Here is a 22,199-nt window from a genome sequence, read left to right as displayed (position 1 = left end):
ACAATGTGAAAATGGGCAATTGGGGGATGGTTCTTGCAATCCTAACCAATAACTGTTTCTGTTGAATTGACTATTGGTTAATAACTAACCATTGATCAAAACTGTTATTGGTTACAATCGTGAAAATGCACCACTGGTATTGGTTGCTTTGTTCATCAATTTCATCAACTATTATTAATTTTACAGGCACGTAAAGAAGCGATCGTTCGACGTTCACGAGAACGCTCAGACAACGCCCGTGAGAAACGCCGCTCCTGGAGTGCATTCGGTTCCCGTGACTACTCCTCTCCGGTCCCCAGCAGTGGGGCACCAGTTCCTGCGAGAGGTCGCAGCACAGACAGGATGTCCGATCGACAACAGACCTACTCGGGGGTGCTCCCCCTAGGCACGAGCAAGAGGCTATCGAGCTCCGTGTCGGCCCTACACAAGCCAGTACATCTGGTGCGACTGGGTCCCAACGAGAACGACTGGTTCGAGGTTCACATACCGGAGCCGCTATCCCGTAGGGGGTCGTCACCAGGCAACGACAAGAAAAATGATTCTTCTCCTTTGCCCGCCAGTAGTAGTGCAACCCCCCGCCACCACATGTCCTCACCCAACCTTGCATGTAAGCTAATACTTGACATAACTTCTAACACAAAACGCTGCAGGACTTGCCAGACCATGGACACAAGAGGGTGCTATTCTTACCAGTCTTGTTTTCTAAGACCTTTTTGCAAATACCCATTGCGAAGCGCTAACTGTTGAATGAGTTGCATGCTGGTCTAGCTAGCGATCAAACTTGGATCGCTAGCTAGACCAGCATGCACCTCATTCCACACCCAACACCTGCTTACCGAGTATTTGCGCTTTGGTCTATTGCTCTTAAAATGGCTTTGTCTTAAAAGCGACTTTAGCTGGAGATACATTAGACCCCTTGCACAATGCGGAACGTACCTATGAACAATGCGCGTCTACCATTTCCGCCTTCTGGGAGACAGTTCCTTTGTGCACATTTTTACTTCCAAATTGACTCCCAAAATGGCGGACATGATAGGGTACGTTCCGCGTTGCAAGGGAGCAATACTGAAGAATTTGCCTTTCCAATTATCTTGCTCTTGCTGCAGCCATTTCAAACAAATCTCTTTTAGGCTAACATATCGTTGTCATGTTCCCTGTTTGCATCAGCAATATGGGATGCCAACTCCCATCTGACTAAATGGGAATCAGACTATTCTCACCTCTAAATCTCAGTTTGGTGACATCGACTTGGAAGGCAGTAAAACAAAAATGGTTTGACAGTGATAAGTAGAGGCTTTTGTAGAGACTTTTGTGATAAAAAAATGACTACCCAAATCTCCCATTGAGTGACTGGTCACATTTTCAGGAAGTTTTTTTTGTAAAACACTGTACAACACTGTGCAACCATCAAAGGACAGTCCATGTTTCGTGGGTTTATTTCCTCATTTCTTTGGCTATTAGCCAATTGGAAGCCAATATGCTCTAACTTTTTTATGATTCAAAGTGGCGGGTGGAGCCATAGCCAGAGTCATAGCCATGGTTTTATAATATCGCACAATTTCAACCAAACAAAAAATGTAAGAAAACATTCTAGTAAAAAGAAAATATCTGGCAAAAATGTGCCATTCAATATAAATTCATTTATCAAATTGAATATCTTATTAGACACAATTTCCTCTTTAAATACTTCAAATTCCTGATGAAAACTATCACCAGATAAGAATTCCTTCTCATTCTTTGAAAAAAAAAAATCACCAAACTGAGAATTTGGGAAAGCAGACATGACAGAAGACTGAGACACACATGGTATAAATTGTTACTGAGCTAGGGGGTCTCATTACCTTATATGGGTATGGCAACTCCTGCAGTGAGATGACATGTGATCACCCTATCATTCAACAGCATACCAGTGACTACCCCATGGGACATTGTTTAATGACTCCAAAAATCTCAAATTTTCAACACCACTTAAGTTTTTTCCATATATCTTGTTTCTTGGTTTGGGTTTTTCCATCCAATATATTGGAATTTTTTTCATCATTTGCACAAGGGATCATGGAATTCTATAATAATATTCGTAAATTAGTTAATGACTTTTTATTTATTAATTTTTTTATTTATTATATATTATTTTTTTTGTAAGAAAAAGCCAGCAGTATGTACTTATTTTTTTCAGGCTTGGGCAGAGAAAAAAAGTATTGGTGTAAACCCCCCCTGTAAATTTATTTTTATTTATTTGCCTTTTTTATTTTGATTTATTTATTTGTTTATCCAATTGTTCAAGATGGTGAAATCAAAGTCACAGCGAGACATTCCGTTGTACGTTTAAATACTTGTTGCCCGAAAAAAAAAAAAATGTTGGTGTAAAGACTCAAAAACTTGTTCTTATTTTTTTATTTTTTATTTTTGCTTTTGATTTATTTTTCCTTTACCCTGAAGCTAAGTAAAGTGTCTTGTCCGATCCCAAGCTGATGTAACCAATAATGTGTCGTTGTGTTTGAAATTTGAAACCCTCTATCTCCCATTCAGATTTTGTACTGAGAGTTTTAGGGTTAATTTAGCAGGCGTGGTAGTCTTCCTACTTTAGTATGATTTCCGATTCTGCATTTGACGATGAAATTGTGATGAAAAAGCCTGAAAATTCTTTTACTCAACGATATTTCCTACTTTTTTTCTCAAGTACCAAGTATCATGCTTGATTTAGGAACAGAACTTAGTTACTTAGATCAATCCTCAAAATTACTTTGAGGCAAACTGTCAGGGTTTAAGAAGTTGTTTTTGTTGTTTTCTTACACAATCAATTTAGCAGGCATGAAAGTCTTCCAACTGTAGACTAATTTCCGATTTGTTTTCCCATGGAAAGATTATGACGAAATAGCCTTAAAAGTCTATAAAAGCTTAAACCTTTGTAGGTCAGTCCTTGTTCTTGATAAACTGTTCTTCCTTTTTGTGAAGGGCCAAATATAATGCCTTGTTCAGTAGCAGTCAAGTTTGCAAAACTATTTTCGATAAATTTTTGTTTTTTGAAGCTCAGTGTTAGCTCGGAAACTTCCAAATGGAAACCATAGACGGTCTTCCGTAACCAAACTCTGAAATGCAGATCTTTAATTACTTGACCCTGTAAACTTTTGCTGAGTTATGTCAGTTACTCCATCCCAATTACTAGGTGTAGGGTTCCATAGCTTTCATTCAAGTTTAGAAAGGATCAGTTGGAGTTTAGTTGTGGCGTAGGATCTGTTATACTTACAGACAGCGTTGAATAGGTGCAGTTTTCACTCTGACTTTAAATTAGGGTTTAAAATTAACAAAGATAAACTTCAGGTAACTCTAATAATAACAATAATAAACATAAAGACTTGTAATGCGCACGTACCCACCCTGCTGGGTGTTCAAGGCGCAGTAAAACCAAAAACAAAACAAAAGAAAAAAGACACAACTAAATTCGTCCTTGAAAACCTGTGAAATAAAATAAGTTTTGAGAAGAGATTTGAATGTTGTGATACAAAGCAAGATCTTAGATCAAGTCAGTGAGAGTGCTTGCTCCTTGCAGAGATTAGGTTTGCTTACGCAGTTCTCAAAGTTACATGTAAATCATGAACTCATTGACAAAATTTTTCATATCTTAATTTCTGGGGGGTGGTAGACAAAATTTAGCCTTCAATACCTTCAGCTGTTCAGTATTTAATGCACTTATAGTGACTTACATGTACCTCCCTTAATGTTTTAATATGCTAATTGTTTGACCTGTGTTTACCATACTGACCTCTCCAAGCCACGCCCCCTTAACATGATTGGATAACCATCAGCGATTTTGATAATTAATTCAATGTATTCATCTTGCAACTCTGAATAATTCATGGAGTGATGAATTTCTGATAGGCGCCCCCAAACTAACAATGAAAGCTGAGAGCTTGGTGATCATGTTTAGAGTCCTCCACATGTGAGTGCATTCATAATACAGAACCCTAATCCTGGTAATGGGATCAGACTTTTCCCCCCATCTGGCCTCAGTTCCACAACAGTCCTTACTTTCAAAGCAGATTTCACAACATGGTTCCAGTGAGTTGCATAGATCCCCGAGTTCACACATAAAATCATTGTGTTGAATCTCAGTACAGAACAGGGCCAGACTATTTTTCCCTATCCAGCTTCAAGGAGTTTTGATTGCAGAAATTAACAAGATGGCCGCCGTGAGATCGAAAACATACATAGGCCCTTTTCGAAACCACGACTTCGGCTTTGGATTTGGCTTCAGGCTCCGTCCTCTCGTCTGACGCCCTGATCGCATACATTGTAGGTTGTTAAAAATACCACGGGGGCCAATCTAGCCTGAGCCAATAGGGGACTTCCGGGACGCTTGGTGGCAGCAGACTTAACAGGTAAAATCCATTGTTCTTGGTAATGCGCACATGCTCAGAACTATGTAAACAGAGGACATTTACCTGGTAAGTCTGCTGCCACCTAGCGTTCAAAAAATCTCCTATTCTGGAGCTGAAACCTTGGATTTGAAAAGGGGTCTTAATTCATCCACAACTACATAACCCACTGAAATTATCAGAGGACGATTCCATGATACATTTTCACATTCCATACAGTCATTCCACCGGATTCATGATTTATTTTGTTTTAATTTGATTAATTTTGTCTGAGATTCGGGTGTTTTGACTTCCTCATGTGTGTGTGATTCCCATGTGGTGGTGGACATAGTGCATGGCATTTGTGGTGTCTCGGCATACTGTGTCATGGTTTTGTTTTTTCCAGAGTGGCAGCCATTTTTTATTTATCTAGCTCATCTGGGGGTGGGAGTCAACAGACATGTTAATGACTTCTAACAACTTTTGTAGCAGAAAATTCTGCTTGGCAAATTTCTTTTGTAAGCCAAATCATAGTTGGGGACCAGTTGCAACAACTGATTAATGTGACTGGCATGAGTGGTAACCAGTGTCTGTACAGCGATATTTGTCTACGTTTAGCAAGTTTTTTTGCTTGTTATACATGCTTTATGGAACTAAGCCCAGGTCATACACAAGTTTTCTTGAAATTCAAGACCTGTCAATCAATCAATCAATCATTGTTGAAGTGGTGATCTTGGAACACAGAATACATGGGGGGGGGGGTAAAGATTTTTTACTAACAAGGTCTTTGATAAGTTTAATTGGCAGACTAAATTCATAAAAAAATACAGAAGACTGTAAACTCTTGCGACCAGCTAAACAGACTATGTACACATGCACATAGAGTCAGGGATCCAGACCAACATGGCTGCTACTCTTGAAGGCATGACTGACTATGGCATGGTTTTATGGAAGGGCATGTGGTTATTTTAGGATCATTTTGTGGCACTCAGCTTTGTCTCGAGTTATGATATTTTTTGGTTTTTCTAAATTGCTGCAACGCTTTGCTTTTTGCTCAAATTTAGTTGCTTTTGATATTCCTTTTGCTGATACTTTTTATTGCATTTTTGCAAGAAATAAGGGCTTGAATTTTTTCAACTTTTCAAGGGGTATTCTGAAAAATAATAAGGAAGAAAATGTCATTATAAATAGGAAGGGAGATTAGATTATCATTTTAACAATTCTTATTATTAAATTTGGATAGGTCTTAATGCATTTATTGGGAGGCAACTACTTGGGAATTTGGAATTAACATAACAAGGGACTATTCCAGTATATACATTTTTAGTGTGAATAATTATTTGTCAAATAATAAACCACAAAGGAAACTGACGGGGTACAATTTTAAATGATTTTGGGTTGAACAAAGAAAAATTGACTAGAGCGGGATTTGAACCAACAACCTCCGGTTTAACGTGCCTTTAACAAACAACTTACTGTAGGATTATAACAGTTTAGGTTCATTATTATACACAGTTGGTTATGTGTTGATTGAAGGTAGGGTCATAGATTGGTTTTATAGGCAAATTATCAAGAATGAAACAATAACAGTCACCTGTAAAAGTTTGAGCTTAATTCAGTGTTCTTGCCGAGAAAACAGCAACAAATTGTTACTGTATTTTCACAAGAACCTCAAATCCATCTTAGTTTATCGAGGTGGCAGCGGATATCAACCACATCTCTGGCTTCAGTATTCAAGAACAGACACCAGGGGTGGATTTCACAAAGAGTTAGGACTCGTCTTATCTCGAGTTAGGGCGAGTAACTCGTCTTAACTTAGGATTAATCTTAAGGTCCGCATGCTACAGTGCAGGGTTGGGACCCATCTTAAGTCCTAAGATTAGTCTTAAGTTAGGAAGAGTTTTGTGAAATCCTCTCTCAGATTCAAATGTCTTTGGATGACAAATAATCAAGACAATATTACTGTAAAGAAAATCCTTTCTCAAGTTAGTTTATACTATCAACAGCTGCAGCGCTTTTAACCAAAGTTAACCTTTTTATTGTCATAATTAAAAGTACTTTATCGCCAAGGGTAATATAGTTTTTATTGTAAGGCACTTTGAGATAATTTTCTTACAAATTCATTTTTATTACAATTTGATGGGGGGTATTCACCAATCTATGACCCTACTTTTAATACAGCATTTTACCTAAAGTGTAAAGTGGCTTTGCAACTTTTTTAAGAGAACCTTTTTATTGAAGAACTATCATTTATTTTTTTGAACGTAAAGCAAACAATGTTAGGAGGCGCATCAGAGGTAAGTTCTGGTGATAGTTTGAAGGAAAGTCAAATTGTTTTGGGTGACTTTTTTTGTTGGTTTCCATTTTGTGATACAAGTGTTTGTAGATAGATGATGTACATTATGTGTGTAAATTTGGTTTTGTAATTTTGACAGGTAGACTTAGATATTTTGTGATTTTTTTTGTCTTGGGTTTTTTCAAGAAACATTCATGAATAGTTTTGTCTATTACATTTCAGTAAGAATAAAATCCAAACTAAAAGTAATATGTTTTTTTCAGATTGGACACTTTAATAGATGGAAATTTGCATTGGGGATAAAGAAATTGATTGTAAACAGGAACACAAGTTTTTAAAGCGCTACAATCTTTTGATTTATTTATTCTAAAAAGAAAATTTCGCAAATGCTGAAGTTTGTTTTTTAAAACTGCAATCATTTTCCCTGCAAAACAAAAATTCCCAAAAGCCATTTTTTGCTGGAGTTTATTTAAACTGTTATTTTTAAACCATTTGTTTATGTTCCCTTGAACCTAAATCCGAAGTATTTTGCATGAGTGTCCGTCTTGCATGTTGACTTTGATCTTTATTAACCATTTATCGCAAAAAGTATTGCAATATTTTGCACAAATTATTAATTTTTCTCCGGAGTATATTTGAATATCACTACAAAACAAATTTATGACAGGTTTCAAAAGTGATTTTTTTTTTTAAGAATTTTCCTACCATGTACCAGGTTGACATATTTTTCATTTTCCCGAAAAAGTCCAAACCAAAAAATGGGACATTGTATGTCAGTGGTCAGTACAGTATGCAAATAAAATCCACTATTTATTTACCCTAGTTTTGAGGGGCAGTTAAACAAAAACTAAATTAGACTTTGTACAAGTAATCGTTAACAGAAATAACATACTTCATGGTTTCAATGGTGACTTGTCTGGACTTGGAGCAAAGTGACTTGTTTACTCCTTTAGAGCAGATTTTAAAAATCCATATTTTTATCAAAAAGTCAACAGAACTGGTGAATGAACCGTAACTTTTCTTGTTTAATTTTACCACTTCCTGTTGAATATTATCAGAAAAAAATTCATATTGTTATAAATAAATCACTCGTACTGGAAGTTTGAAAAACATTGACACTTTGAAATCAGGACAACTTTCAAGTAAAATGTATTGAAGCGCTCACACACCAGAAAGCTATCGTCCAAAACCTTTTTGGAATTGGCACTTTTCTTTTCAGGGAATATGCTGGTGTGAACTTTGGAGGTGTCATGCCCTCCCCAACAGTATGAAGTAGCTTGTTTGTACAGGCAAGATATACAAGGTCTTGGGGTAGTAGTTTCAATAGAAAGAAACTTCCAAAACAGGTGCTAAAAGCCAAGTGGATTCCCTTCACAATGGGTAGGGGTGACTGGGCCCACTGCATAGGAAAGTCTAAAATTTCCTCAGGTGAACAAAAGAAGACAATAGAGTTGTTGGGAACAATAGGCAGCAGGCCTAAGGTTGAGGCCTTTAGTGGTTTCCTGTTGAAGTATTGATTTGGTTGTATAGGGTGGGTTTTACTGGCTGTCAGTTGCTGGGTGCTCTAGACATGTGAACAGTTGGGCGGGTTGAACGGCTTCTGAACTAGTGACTGCTTACCGTGTGATTCGTACATTCTGCCATTTTCGTATTCCGTTGGATCAATTCATTTGTATACTGAATGGGTTGAAGTACACTTTGATATTGTACTTTGTGATAGTCTTCGTTATAGTTGTTGCCTGGTAACCAAATGATACATGTTGTTGGTATCCATGGCTGTCACTTAAAAAACTTCACAAGGAAAAAAGTTATAGTTCGATGATTTACCAATTGGTATTCAATTTGATCTACATTTGACATTTGTAATTCCTGGTAAGGCTGCAAACATAGTTCAACACTTACTTAAAAAAATAAATGGCAGAATTGGAAGTCGGACGTGATTGAGGATTTGTGAAATTTCGTCAGGATTTTCCCGCTTCTTTTTGGAATTACTCTTTATGTATGGATGCGACACAATCCAACATGGCCGCTGAAATCAGCAGAATACCAAGGATAAAAGGTTGTCTATTTTTGATTTATTTATTGGTAGATTTATTTTTATTTTTTTATTAGAGCATACTGATCGAAACATCGAGTTGAAACCTACGGTTCTTTTCAGAATGGGGAACCACCTCCAACTCAACAAGAGATTATCTTTACCGGTATATGGTGTTACCGCAAACCTTACTAGGCCCTGTATCATAGATTTAATTTAACTCCCTCCTTCTTAAAAAAAACTATAGATTTATTAATGTATGTGCTATGGTGGTACCGAGTAGACAATCCATTGGTTAGCCTGCAGGACTTGCAGTTTAAGGTTGTAGGTTCGAACCCTACCAAGCTGAATGCTGATAAACACTGACTAGAATAAATATTGTTGTCTAGTTACAAAAAATGATGGCAGGATACAGAATGTTTTTCCATAATTGTACCTGTCACTGCTTTGAATGCCTGGCAATGCAGGGAAAACACCCACCCGTTTCTACAGCATACAAAAAAACCACTTCAATCTTTTGACACTAGCAGTGAGATTAGTATTTGCATGCAGTTGTAAGCCTAACCCTAGTTGATTTGAATAGATTACTAGGTACAGTGTAAGCTTACCTATGGTGGATTTGTAGATTTGGACACTCTGGTTACTGATAGTTTGGGATCTGGAAATAAACCTGGTTTTTTTTTTTTTGGGGGGGGGTAAGAATCTGGGGTGTATTTCACAGAGAGCATTAGTCGATCTTGAATAGTGTTTACAGGATTGGTATTTAAAGGCAGTGGACACTTGGTAACTACTCAAAATAATTATCAGCATAAAAACTTACTTGGTGACGTGTAATGGGGAGAGGTTGATGGTACAAAACATTTTGAGAAACGCTCCCTCTGAAGTGACATAGTTTTCAAGAATTTCGCGACCTCAGATTTAGAACTTGAGGTATCGAAATCAAATATCTAAACGCACACAACTTTGTGTGACAAGCGTGTTTTTTCTTTCATCATTATCTCGCAACTTCGACCACCGATTGAGCTCAAATTTTCACAGTTTTTTTATTTTATGCAAATGTTGAGGTTCACCAAGTGAGAAGACTGGTCTTTGACAATTACCAATAGTGTCCATGTCTTCAAAGGAAAATTTCATAGCTGTTTTATTCAAGTATGAAAGCTCACTGGTTATGAGGTTCATGCTAGAACCTTTTTTCTCTGCAATATGTCCCTCTGAAAACATAGCTGAAATGAAGTCTGAATTGCCATAGAGAACCTGTTTTTCTCCTTAGTTAAAACTATTCTGAACATTTGTAGGAAAACGACAGGACATAACATGTATTTACCAATCGCACAACAAGTAATTTTTAAGCAAAAAGTGTTCTTTGTTGTTTTTTCGTTTGCAAGTTTGGGTTACATAAATTCCAAGCATGCTTTCTGCCAGCGTTGTTAACCAAGAATAACTGAATACCTTTACTTCTTAAAGACACTGAACACTATTGGTAATTGTCAAAGACCAGTCTTCTCACTCGGTGAACCTCAACATATGCATAAAGTAGCAAACCTGTGAAAATTTGAGCTCAATCGGTCGTCGTCAAAAAAAACCTTTGTCGCACCAGTGTCACATGAAGTTGTGTGCTTTCAGATGCTTGATTTCGAGACCTCAAATTCAAAATATGAGGTATTGAAATCAAATTCGTGGAAAATTACTTCTTTCTCGAAAACTACGTCACTACAGAAGGAGCTGTTCCTCACAATGTTTTAAACTATCATTTTTATCAACCCTCCCCATTACTCGTAATCAAGAAAGATTTTATGCTAATAATTATTTTGAGTAATTACCAATAGTGTCCACTGCCTTTAATAGATCCAGTGGACGTAATTGTTTAGTTGGTTTATGTAACCTTCATTCACATCACGTCGTAGGTCTGTCTATCTTTCTGTCATACAGACCCTACTTGGACTTCTTCTATTCCCAACTATGTTAAATAAACAATGAAGTTGTACAGGGCGTGGGTCGATTCTTTTGTATCAAATTCAGCGAAATTTTTGAAGGATTACAAATAGACATCTTGATTGACGCAGCACAGTATTGGTTGTAATTTTTTGTTTTACTTAGGTTTTTTATTTGGGGGGGGGGAATCTGTTTGCCAATTTAAGTATTTTTATGGGAGAGAATTTCCATGGGAATGCTTTGTGGAACAATGTTTAATTGAAGTTGTAGAAGTTGTGTGTACAAATGTTTGTACCAGCACTGCAAAATTGTTGAACTAATTCTTTTGGCAATTTCTTGAGAATGTTGTACACTGGAAGTGAGTGTCTTTTACAATGGCAGACAAATGTAAAAGTTTCAATATAAGGAGTTTTTTTAAGTGTTAGGTTAACAGTTTGCCGTTCAGTAAGTGAAAATTAACCACGGTGTGTGAAATGTTTGCGGATAATCTTTGTTAAAGATTCACTGCATGTATTTTTTTCTGTTTTGGTTTTAGTTGAACTGTGTGCAATTGAGCATGCATGCTACATGTATGAGTGTGCTAGGCTGAAATGTTTGCCTGGAACTAATGTGTTTAGAAACTAAACACAACTCCAAAACGCTGCACAAGCTATGTGGCTTTCTTTTAAAGGCATTATTTCAGAAGATATTGGCAAAGCTTCTGTGACTGGTTTGCTTTTGAATCAAGAAAAGGTACAGCATTGGTGATGTAAGCAAAATAAAAAAAAAAAACAATTTATGACCCTGTTTGTACAAAAGCAGCTCTGTTTAAGAATTCTTTTTAGACTAGATTCGATTCCATCATAAGTTATTTACAAACATGTACTACATTGCTGTTAAAAACATGTGAATTGGGTGAATAACCATTTGCTGTATCTTTCTATACATCTTTAAATACCCCATTGTACCGTCATGGTGCAGACGACCCTGCTGCTTTGACCCAATGCTGCATAGTGTATGAATAGCCTAGCGCTGTTTCAATATTCTCTGAATGATTCTGTATTGAAGAGGTCTATGGATGAATGTTGTGTTTTGTTTACATTGAAAGTAAATAGTTCAGATCCGTTGCACAATGTTTGCTCGTTGGGGTGCATAGGGATTTGTCTGATACTTTCTAAAATAATGTTGAATGGGTATGTTGTTGGTGGGATAATGTCCCCCATCATGGCATGTGTTTGCTTGCAGACTTTGTTTAATACATCAAAAGCATCAAGGACAAAATCCACAGGCGGTAATTCGTAGCCCAATATGCACGTCCCACCATGCCCAATGCACATGATTGGCTGCGAAGGATTCGCGCAAAGTCCAGGAACACAGGCGACCATCATGGCGCGCTGAATTTGAATCAATAAAATCTGGCATAGTTATACTGAGGCAATGAAGACTAGTGCCTCTATGCCTCCTGGTCACTGCCTTGGTGCCCTTGAAATTCTCTGGTAGAAATTTACAATTACCTTACAGGGCATTCAGGTTGCCCTTTACCAAGGAGAAATTGCCGGGGTACCCTTGCCCTTTCACAAAATACAAAGCATACAGTGCTGCCCTTGATAGGCAGTTAATATTCAAATAATTGATGGCTAACAAAACTTCAGTATTAGCCCCAACTCGCCTACTCACACCTTAGAGTTGGTACCCTACCCACACACTTAACCTAGCCTTGCCCATTCACACCTTAAGGGTGGTACCCCCACACACCCACCTGTCATACCTCTGATAGATACCCCTTCAACTGACATGACCCACTTTTGTGTTGTCTTTGATTTCATATTCCCATGACTCAAATATGTGTCAATGTCAAACATTAGTCACCTCTTGGCTAAATCACATCGACTGCGCCATCGTTCTCTTCTCGACTAAACTACGGCTAATTGATACAAGCTTTGTGAATCTCTCGAGCAAACACTAACCCAGGATGTGGTGCCATACATCTAGACATTTTATAAATTGAACGTCCTGTGTACAGGCCTGAAAATAACCCACGGCACCCACAGCGAATTGCTGTGGTGCCCTGTGCTTTCGCTGTGGTGCCCTTTCCTCATAAGGTACCAGAGGAGAAATCACTGTGCTCCTTCAAGAGAGAAGTTCAATCATCTGATCATGTCTTTCCATATGAACACTAAGACGGCATTTGTGAGCAGGAGTAATAGTAAGAAGGTTGGACTAACGTGTCTTGTTTCCACTACAGCCCCATACCCACATCGGGATAGCCGGTCGGCGCACTCAACACCAACACACATGTCAAGACCATTGTCGGCAACGAAACGCTCCTCGTCGAATTCAAAGTTAAATAATGGAGCGCAAGAAGGAAACACACCAGCAGCGCCGGCAACGGCTCCAGCACCAGCACCAGCTAAGGTAAACTCCCATCAAGGTCTTGTAGACTATCGTAGATAATGGGTATGGATAGACACACCCTTAAAAACATTGTCACTATGTTGTTCTTTAACATATGTATACAATACAGGAACATGACTGGCATGACTCAATGGTGGTGTTTTTTTGGTTTTTTTTTCATGTTGACTAATGGTTTTCAGGCAAGTAAACTCAACTGACTTTAGTTTGACGTAGATTATGGCTGTACAAACTTTAGAATGTTTTGGGAAAGTAAAGTTTTAGCCATGAACTATTTGAAAGTAAAAAAACTTGATTTCAGTTTCTGGTCACTTGTAAAAAAAAATCAGAATTTTGCCGAACTGTGTTCATGTTTTCACTAAACCTATGTAGTGGTTGACAAATTCGGGCATGTTTGCAGGCATGAGAATCTTCCGGTTTAAACCGGAATTCCGGTTTTTTTCCTTTCAAAATTGTGGTCTCCGAGTTCGATGTTAATTTGCTATAAAATTCGGGGGGTAGGTTTTTGGGGGTATAGATTTGGATTTCTCTAATCCCTCTTCTCTAGTCAGACAATGTAAGTTTACCTTTGTAATTGTTATTATCGCGGATCCCCACATGTCGTTCATGAAATACCGGCACCTAAACAATAAATTGCCGTCCAGCAGCTGGCCCAATTTATGGCTTGTTGTCTTCCTGGCATCGCGCATGCATGCAACAGCAGCGACAGATGTATAAACTTGCCTCATTCCTTGCTTCGTTTATAGTGGTACGGTTCAATAATGTTTGCGTGTAATGCGCTTGCTGCTGCAGCAAAGATAACACGTGTGGAGACTTTTGAAAGTCTACTGAAAAAACAATGCACGTGTTTGCACCATGTGTACTGTGTACTGTGTACGTGCAGGTTTGCACACGAACCAATGAGCGGCGCGGCACGAATCTGAGATCGCCGGCAGGCCATGGTAAACTGGTACCTGTTATTGCCTCACAACCAGCGAAAGGTATATTGGGAACCAGCGAACACACTGTACGTCCGGACGACGTGCTTACTTTATTGGTTCTATTTCTATGTTGGGGTCTAATCTCAACCTCTATGCTGAAAACAACCTCTTTCACAAAAACACATCGCTCTCGCCAAATATATAGGCCTATATATATTTTAAAATGTGCGTCGCCGACGGATCGTTAAAATCACAAACATTTAATTGCAAAAGAATTTCTTTTACACAACCGAATTTCAAATCAAGAACCTATAAAAATGGTTGTTGGTGAGAAAAAAAGCATTTTCAAGGGCAGAAATAAGGGATAAGATCGTCAAAAAAATAAAAATATTATTACTATTATTTTTTTCCTCCTTTCTTTTTCCGGAATTGTAACAAAATCGCAGGCGAACCCAAAATTGTTTGAATTGTTTGAGCTTTACATTCCTTATTTTCCCTTAAACCTATTATAAAAAAATAAAAAAAAAAATAACACAAAAGTAGCTCACTTCTACCTGGAAAAATAGGTGTCAGAAATGCATCAGAGACCACCACAGAGCTTCTAAAATACCCAGAGCTCCCAGGGCCCTTAAGCGGGCCCTGGACCCCGGCTTCGCACACACAAAATGATGGAATATTGACATTTGCAATCAACTGAATTTTTTCCTGTTTTTTTATCATCACCCATTCTCATGCCTGTGTTTGGCAAATCAGGTTATTGAAAAATAGCATCTTTTAAATTTTGTTTCACAGTGAATTTTAACAATTTTTTTAAGTGAAATTGTTTGTATAACAAACAGCTAAATGTATTTGGACTTCAAGAATTTGGTATTACTAGAATTTAAAAAGAGAACTGTATTCTATAGACTAATTTGTTAAATTCTCTCTTGGTTTTTCATATGCTTGATTAATTTCACAATCTATACAATTGGTGCCATGGGAGTAAAAAAGGACAAAAAAAACTGAACAAAGAAGGCCACTGGCTTGCGCTTTTAAAAATAAAGTCACATACTTTGAGAATGTGACCGACAATCTCATTGAAAATCATTGACCTTCTGAATTTGCAGAGGGCGCCGTCTCCACGCACCCCTCTACACATGCGACCTCCATCGCCAAGGCAACAACCCACACCCAGGACTGCTCCACTCAGAGTGCCGTCACCAAGGACTGTCGGAGGTCAAGGGTCAACTTCGGTGGATGGAAGTAAAAGTACACCGGGCAGAGCCGCGTCTCCGAGGAACCTACCTAAACAAACAAATGGGGATAGACGAAAAACCAATGAAGGTAGGAATTGTGCTTTAATGTGGATGACACAGGGACAGAAATTTTGCATTTGAAAATACTTACAAATCGCTATTATTGAGTGACGAACAGGCTGGTACATGTATGCCTCGTTTTTTGAAAGAGCAAGGCACCAAGGCATTTTCTCCTTGGTAAAGGGCACCTTTTGAGGAAATTGTAAATTTCTAGATTCTAGAACATATCAAGGGCACTAAGGCAATGACCAGGGGGCATGGAGGTAATCGCCTTTGTTGGCTCCGTGAAGTATCAGGCCTGAACATAACATGTTTACAGAAGAGCCACACAGCCTGGACTTCCTGCAGGCAAAACTTTTAAACTTCAAATTCCTTTCTTTCTTTTTCCATTTGCAGGCAAGAAAACACCCGGACAAGCCCCTCCAATCAAGAAGGCCCTAACCCCACGAACAGACATAGCCAACAAGTCCACCGTCAGCTCCCCAACTCGGACAACATCAACACCAAAGACCACTACAACAAAAACGTCCACCACACCCAAGGGGTTACCTCGGCAGCCTAAACCTGCCGCAGTGAAGGCAGCTGCTGCTGCAGAGAAGGCAGCTGCTGCTGCAGAGAAGGCTGCTGCTGCGGAGAAGGCAGCTGCTGCAGAGAAGGCAGCAGCTCAAGAGAAGGCTCCTGCTAAGACGGAGAATGTGGAGAAAGAAAAGGAGAAGGAGAAGACAGAGAGTAAAGAGACGAAAGCTAAAGGTAAAGAAAGAATAATTCTATAAAACTCACTCCACGATAGTAAATACTGTTTATACGAGAAGGCCTCTCGAGAAAGCAGTAGTCCCGACTGACTTGTTTCCTTCCGCCCAGGTAGAAGTTAGTAAGCAGGGGTGGATTTTACAAAGATTACAGACTAGTCTTATCTTGAGTTCGGAAGGGTTACTTGTCCTATCTTAAGACAAGCCATCAATGTTTGTATCTCCTAGGGGTCCTAACCCTGTGTGAAATCGACCCTAGGACAGGTCTTTTTCAGAACTGAGAAGTCTCCCGAAAAAGTCTGAAAATCTACTCTGCGGTAGTAGAGAAGTCTGCCAAATTCAAAAAAATCTACTCTGCGGTAGTAGAATATAGCAAGACAAGTACTTAAAAGAACATAATCTACCCATCAAGAAGAACACTATATATTATCGAAAACAAAATAAAATTGATACTTCACCATGCAATGCCTCAAATCTGTTGGTTGAAATCCTGTTGTAGTAAATTTTGTTTTGTTCAACCTAAACTCTCAATTTTAAACAATTCTATAAAATCTATATTTATTTTATTCTTCCTCTCCACAGAGTCACAGAGAGCCTTGTCTCCAACGGTCTCAGAATCCTCAAGCGGATCGGCACCATCATCAGTAGGATCAGCCAAGGCCCAACCCCAAGAAAAACCCCAAGCCCAACCCCAGGCTCAACCCCAGTCCCAGCCAGCTAAAGACCTGACTGATGAAGAACGTGCTAAACAAGCCTTGGCTGAGAGGAGACGTCAAGCTAGAGAGAAGGCAGAGAGAGAAGCTGAGCTGGAACGACAGAGACAAGAACAACTCAAGTAAGTTATTTTATTTTTTTATTTTATTTTTTACTTTATTTTTTTATGCAAGTCGCCAGACACACAAGGCCTGAAAGCCACTTCAAGGTGTGGGCTACAATTATTTTTGTCCAGAGGCCGTTGCCAGCTACTCCTAGGGCTGAAACAGGGTTACCCCTTATACAGTCCATATGGATGTAGGCTTGGGTATCATCAGTCCGAAGCCTGGCCGGTAGAGCAGAAAGCACTACCTCCCCAATTTTATGTAGCAAGTGTCACGACCGAGATTCGAACCCACACTCTGCTGATCAAACAGCAGAGCTTGAATCCGGTGCTCTTAACCACTCGGCCTTGACACGCCATGGGATATTACCTGTCACGACCAGGTATCAAACTCACATCAGAGCTTGGGTCTGATGATCTAAACTGCTTGGTCACGACACGCCATAATGGGTATCAACATATTATGTTAGATCGTTGCGATACCCACGGCTGAAAAATAGTATTGGAACTGCCTCTAGCTGCCGTGCTAGCTTGGAGGTCTTGTGGTAAGACATCTACTCTAGAATGGCAAAGGTCAGGGCCCAATTTCATAGAGCTGCTAAGCAAACAAATTTGCTGCTAAGCAAACAAATTTGCTTAGCATGAAATTTCTTCCTTGATAAAAACAGGATTACCAACAAAGTTTCCACGTGATTTTAAGGATGAGCAAACAACAGCTCCAAAAACAGTAACAAGCAATATGCAACAAATGGAAAATTGGTTGGTAATCCTGTTTTTATCAAGTAAGAAATTTCATGCTTAGCAAATTTGTGTGCTTAGCAGCTCTATAAAATTGGGCCCAGGAACCTAGGCCCAATTTCATGGCACTGCTTACCCTCAGCAAAGAAACAGCGCTCTTGGAAGAAGGGAATTCCATGCTTATGTATGTATGTCAAGCGTGTTTCATGCATGGGTTAGCAGGGATCTTTTGCTTGTGTGTGTATGTACTCTACGCTACGTGGCATTCTTTTCTTACACAGTTAGGGCAGAACGTCAGCGCTTGCTTGGTAAGCAGGGAATGGTGATCGAATGGCCCTGTTAAATCGTTGCTGTACCTGCTGCTAAAACATAGGCACTCGAACTGCCTCTTGCCACCAGGCTAGCTTGGTTGTCTATTGGTAAGAGATTTACTCTAGAATGGCAAAGGTCAATGGTTCGAATTCCACCTGAGTGATGTGCCTGTGGAGTTGTTTTACATAATTCTGGAAAGTATGAAGTACATGAACACACATGGGTGTAGGGGTAAAAGCCCCCAAAAGTCCTTTATCCTTGATGTAAAATTATTATCTACATGTGTTAAAGACACTGGACTCTATTGCTAATTGTCAAAGACCAGTCTTCTCACTTGGTGTATCTCCACATTTGCATAAAATAACTAACCTGTGAAAATTTGAGCTCAATTGGTCGTCGCAGTTGCGAGGTAATATTGAAAGAAAAAACACCCTCGTCACATGAAGTTGCAAGCTCGATTTCAAGACCTCAAATTCTAAGTCTGAGGTCTCAAAATCAAGTTCGTGGAAAACTACTTCTTTCTCGAAAACTACATCACATCAGAGGGAGCCGTTTCTCACAATGCTTTATATCATCAACAGCTCCCCATTACTCGTTACCAAGTAAGGTTTTATGCTAATAATTATTTTGAGTAATTACCAGTAGTGTCCACTGCCTTTAAAGATAAAGTCATAGTTCAGTAACGACTCCAAATACTAAACGCCTTAAAAACTTACTTGGTGAGTAGCACTCCAACTGTTGATAGTATAAACTATTTTTAGAAAGGTGTCTCTTTGAGAGTAATATGGTTTGGATATCATTTGACCCCAAATTCTTTGAATTTTAGAAACAATTCATGCATGAATTGACTCTTAGATTGGTGTCCGTTGGTACCAGGTGTCACCTCGTTAAACGAGGAGGTCTTAGCAAAATTTTACCTTGTCTTGCTACAGTGTATATCAAGCCCAGGTATGACTGTGAGTCACAGTCGTTAAGGGTTAGATCTAAATTTAAGTCATAAAGTCATTATAGTCAATTAATTGAGTCAGAAATCCTGCAAGTAAAGATTCTTGGCAAACTAGGGATTAAGTCATTACAACCTAACCACTATCAGTGTATTGTAGGACGTCACGATCGAGCAGTTTATTTTAAGGCATCAGATTCAAGTTGTGGTGGTTAAGTCATCAGGGGTCGATTTTACAAAGAGTTAGGACTTGTCTTATCTCGAGTTAGGACGAGTAAAATTCGTCGTAACTTAGGATTAATCTTAAGGTCTGCATGCTACAGTACAGGGTTGAAAGTCCTAAGATTAGTCTTAAGTTAGGAAGAGTTTTGTGAAATCGACGGCAGGTTGTGGCTTTGCATCCCAGTCATGACACTTGTGTCCTTGAGCAAGACACTAAGTTCTAATATTGCGCATTTCACAATAACCGTATCAATGCCCTCAACATTGGTGCCCTGGTCATTTGACCAATGACATTCCTTAAATCTTTCTCGGCTCCCTGGGGAAAATACAACCCTGGGTAACCATAGCGCTCCAAAGGCTTTTCCATACACAATATCAACCTCTATCCTCGTAGGTACCCATTTATATACCGCTGGATGAAGAGAAGCAATTATAGTAAAGTATGTTGCTTGACAGTATAAGCCCTGGAATTCTTAGGAGGTTAAAAAGTCCACAAAGTGTTCCAAGCAATTTACACTCTATGAGTTTAACTGTAAAACCAAGTCCATAAGTAAAGAGGCACTCACTCACCCAGTCGACCCAAGTTGTCGCGTTGCCTTATGTTAGAGTTGGGCTCGATGTCTGACGCGCCACACAACTCTTTCCTGCATACAGCTGATAAGCTCTTCCATGTTGTTAACTCCTGCACCCGCGATCAGGGTCTTGAACATGGTCTTGGTGGGTCTTCCGGGCCGCACCTGCCGTGAAAAGAGGCAGTGTTGAAAATATTTTCAATTGTACTTTTCTTTAAAGACGTGAAGAGGAGGAGCGAATCCGTCTTGAAGAAGAGGAGAGAATACGCATGGAGGAGGAGGCAAGAAGGCTAGCTGAGGAGCATAAGAAAGCAGAGGAGGAGCGTCTTAGGAAAGCTATTGAAGATAATGAAAGGATGGAGAGGGAGGAAGAAGAGAGGAAGGCTGCGGAAGAAGCTGAAGCTCTACAGGTAGGAAAACATTAGACTGGTCCATAAGGACAGATATCGGTGTATATGTATTCACATAATTGACGGACTTGACTGCGCTCTCCAGAACCATGACATCCATTTGAAACGATGGGAGGTTAGCCCCAGTATTTCTGTTCACATACTGCAGCAAGCACTTTTGTTCACAGGTTTCCTAAGGCTTTCCAGCTACAGTGATTAAATTCACTTATGAAACATCCTTGGTTTCATTACTGGAAATATGTAAAATACAGAATAAGAATAATTGATATAGGATTGAATTTATCGTTATAAGAATACACTTGTACTCTCGTTATATGAGTATACATGTACACTCGTACCACGAGGGTGGGGAGAGCACAGTCATTGATTTCTATTTGTTGCTTTTTCAGAGAGCTGAAGAGGAAAAGATTCGTCAAGAGGAACTTAAGAAACAAGAAGTGGAACTCGCTGAGAAATGCCGCAAAGAAAATGAGGAGAGGGATGCTCGCAAGAAAGTAAGGCAATTTTCCAGGGAATGTCTTATAATTGATTAATCTTTGGGAAATACCTTGTGATTAATTTCTTGTGAAGAAATAAAGACTCTGAAAGGAGCCGATTCGTTTCTTGTCGATGTTTCGTTTGCTACAATAGATGGATTGCACATGACGTCAGTGACTGCCATCTTTGATGACAAATAATGAAAATGTGCACATCTGAATGAAGGGGCCAGCTTATTCTTTGTGTCGATGTAGTGATGAAATTTGTCCACAAGATTTTAAGCTTAACCATCTTTGACTTTGATTTGTTTCTTTTAGAGAGTAGAGGAGATCATGAAGAGAGCCCGCCGTGGTGCCCAGGCTAAAGATAAGGTAGGTGGAGAACATAGATATAGACAAAAAGAGAATTAGTAATAATTACAAATAAAAAGGTGACCCCGGTTCGATTCCCGGCCAGGGCCATATTGGAGCTGAGTTGTGCGTTGGTTCTCTGCTGTGCCACAAGGGTTTTCCAGACCATCCGGTTTTCCTCCCTCGGATAAAAATTTTTGATTTTTGGCTGTGCTCCGTGTTCATAATGGGTTGATGTGGCTCTTGCATGCCTGCTTTTCAGCTCTTAGCTGCAAGTAAGGATGATCAAATTCCCCCCAAATTATTATTACTATTTATTCTTATTATCCTACTTACCACGTAATGATTTATTTATTGGATTTATTTTCAGGATGATGCATCTGAGGACGGAGACAGCGGTTCTGAGAGTGGTTCCGGGTCAGGCTCGGAACGTAAGAGCAATGGTGTCAGCGCCACACTACCAAGCAGTAGTAGTCTACTCAATAATGAGAAGTATCGCAATCTACTCTTCAATCGGAATAAATCGCAGCTATCAGGTATTTGTCGTCTTCATGGATATATTTTATGACCTGGGACTGATTTCACAAAGAACTAAGATTGATCTTAACAGCAAATCAATCATAATTGCTGAGCAAATTGTCAAGTCATAACTCATCTTAAGATCAACCTTAGTGCTTTGTGAAGTTGCCCCCTGGACCTGTAAAATAGGACTAGTTTAAGCTTGGTGTCATACTCCACAAAGTTTCATCATAACATATTTCCCCATGACCTCTCAACAGTCAGATGTTGATGTTAAATTACTGATTTGTTATGATAATCATCCAATAAGCCTAATTTGATTTTGTTGAAGGGAAGTTTTCTCTTCTTGAGACTTTTGATTGCTTTTTAAAAATTCTCTCTCATCATCGTTTTTGTTTTTAATACTGGGGCTTTGGTATGACACATGTCACTTTTTGCTCATAAACATTTGCACCATTCCTTGAACTATTTGAGGGTAAATGTTTGCACAATCCTGGATATATTTCATACATCATCCAGGTATCCGCTAAGCCTGTGTGCTTGCTTAATAGCCAGTCATTGACAGTCATCAAAAGTCATCGACAGTTATTGACAGTCATTCTCAAATTGCATGCTCATTCAGCACGTACAGAACTCACCTTCAAAATATCAGACATAAGTTCAAGTCCAAACTTAAGCTTGGACTAGACCTTAAAATCTAACTTGAATGTATGATACATATTTTGTAATTACTAGTTTTGAATCTGAATGCTTTGTTTTGAAACTCGAATCATTTGTCCAGAGAAATTTCTACCTAATTGAACATTATAGGTAGGTTTTAAATTTTGTTCTTTGAAATTTTGAGGAATGAAACAAATGCTCCTTTG

General features: G+C 39.0%; 1 protein-coding gene across 1 annotated transcript in view; it reads left to right on the top strand.

Moving 5' to 3' along the window:
• Positions 1-22,199, top strand: part of LOC117296298 (ensconsin-like) — a 45,623-nt gene that overhangs the window by 16,146 nt on the left and 7,278 nt on the right. Inside the window, exons 5-14 of the mRNA XM_033779146.1 lie at positions 187-607; positions 6,626-6,652; positions 12,843-13,012; positions 15,036-15,252; positions 15,621-15,974; positions 16,556-16,808; positions 19,798-19,987; positions 20,377-20,481; positions 20,782-20,835; positions 21,185-21,350. Of these exons, the coding sequence (XP_033635037.1) occupies positions 187-607; positions 6,626-6,652; positions 12,843-13,012; positions 15,036-15,252; positions 15,621-15,974; positions 16,556-16,808; positions 19,798-19,987; positions 20,377-20,481; positions 20,782-20,835; positions 21,185-21,350 (1,957 nt within the window). The remainder of the gene's footprint in view (positions 1-186; positions 608-6,625; positions 6,653-12,842; positions 13,013-15,035; positions 15,253-15,620; positions 15,975-16,555; positions 16,809-19,797; positions 19,988-20,376; positions 20,482-20,781; positions 20,836-21,184; positions 21,351-22,199) is intronic.

Source organism: Asterias rubens, chromosome 11, assembly GCF_902459465.1.
Source record: "Asterias rubens chromosome 11, eAstRub1.3, whole genome shotgun sequence".
NCBI classification, from domain to species: Eukaryota; Metazoa; Echinodermata; class Asteroidea; order Forcipulatida; family Asteriidae; genus Asterias; species Asterias rubens.
This window is presented reverse-complemented; position numbering and strand designations above follow the sequence as displayed.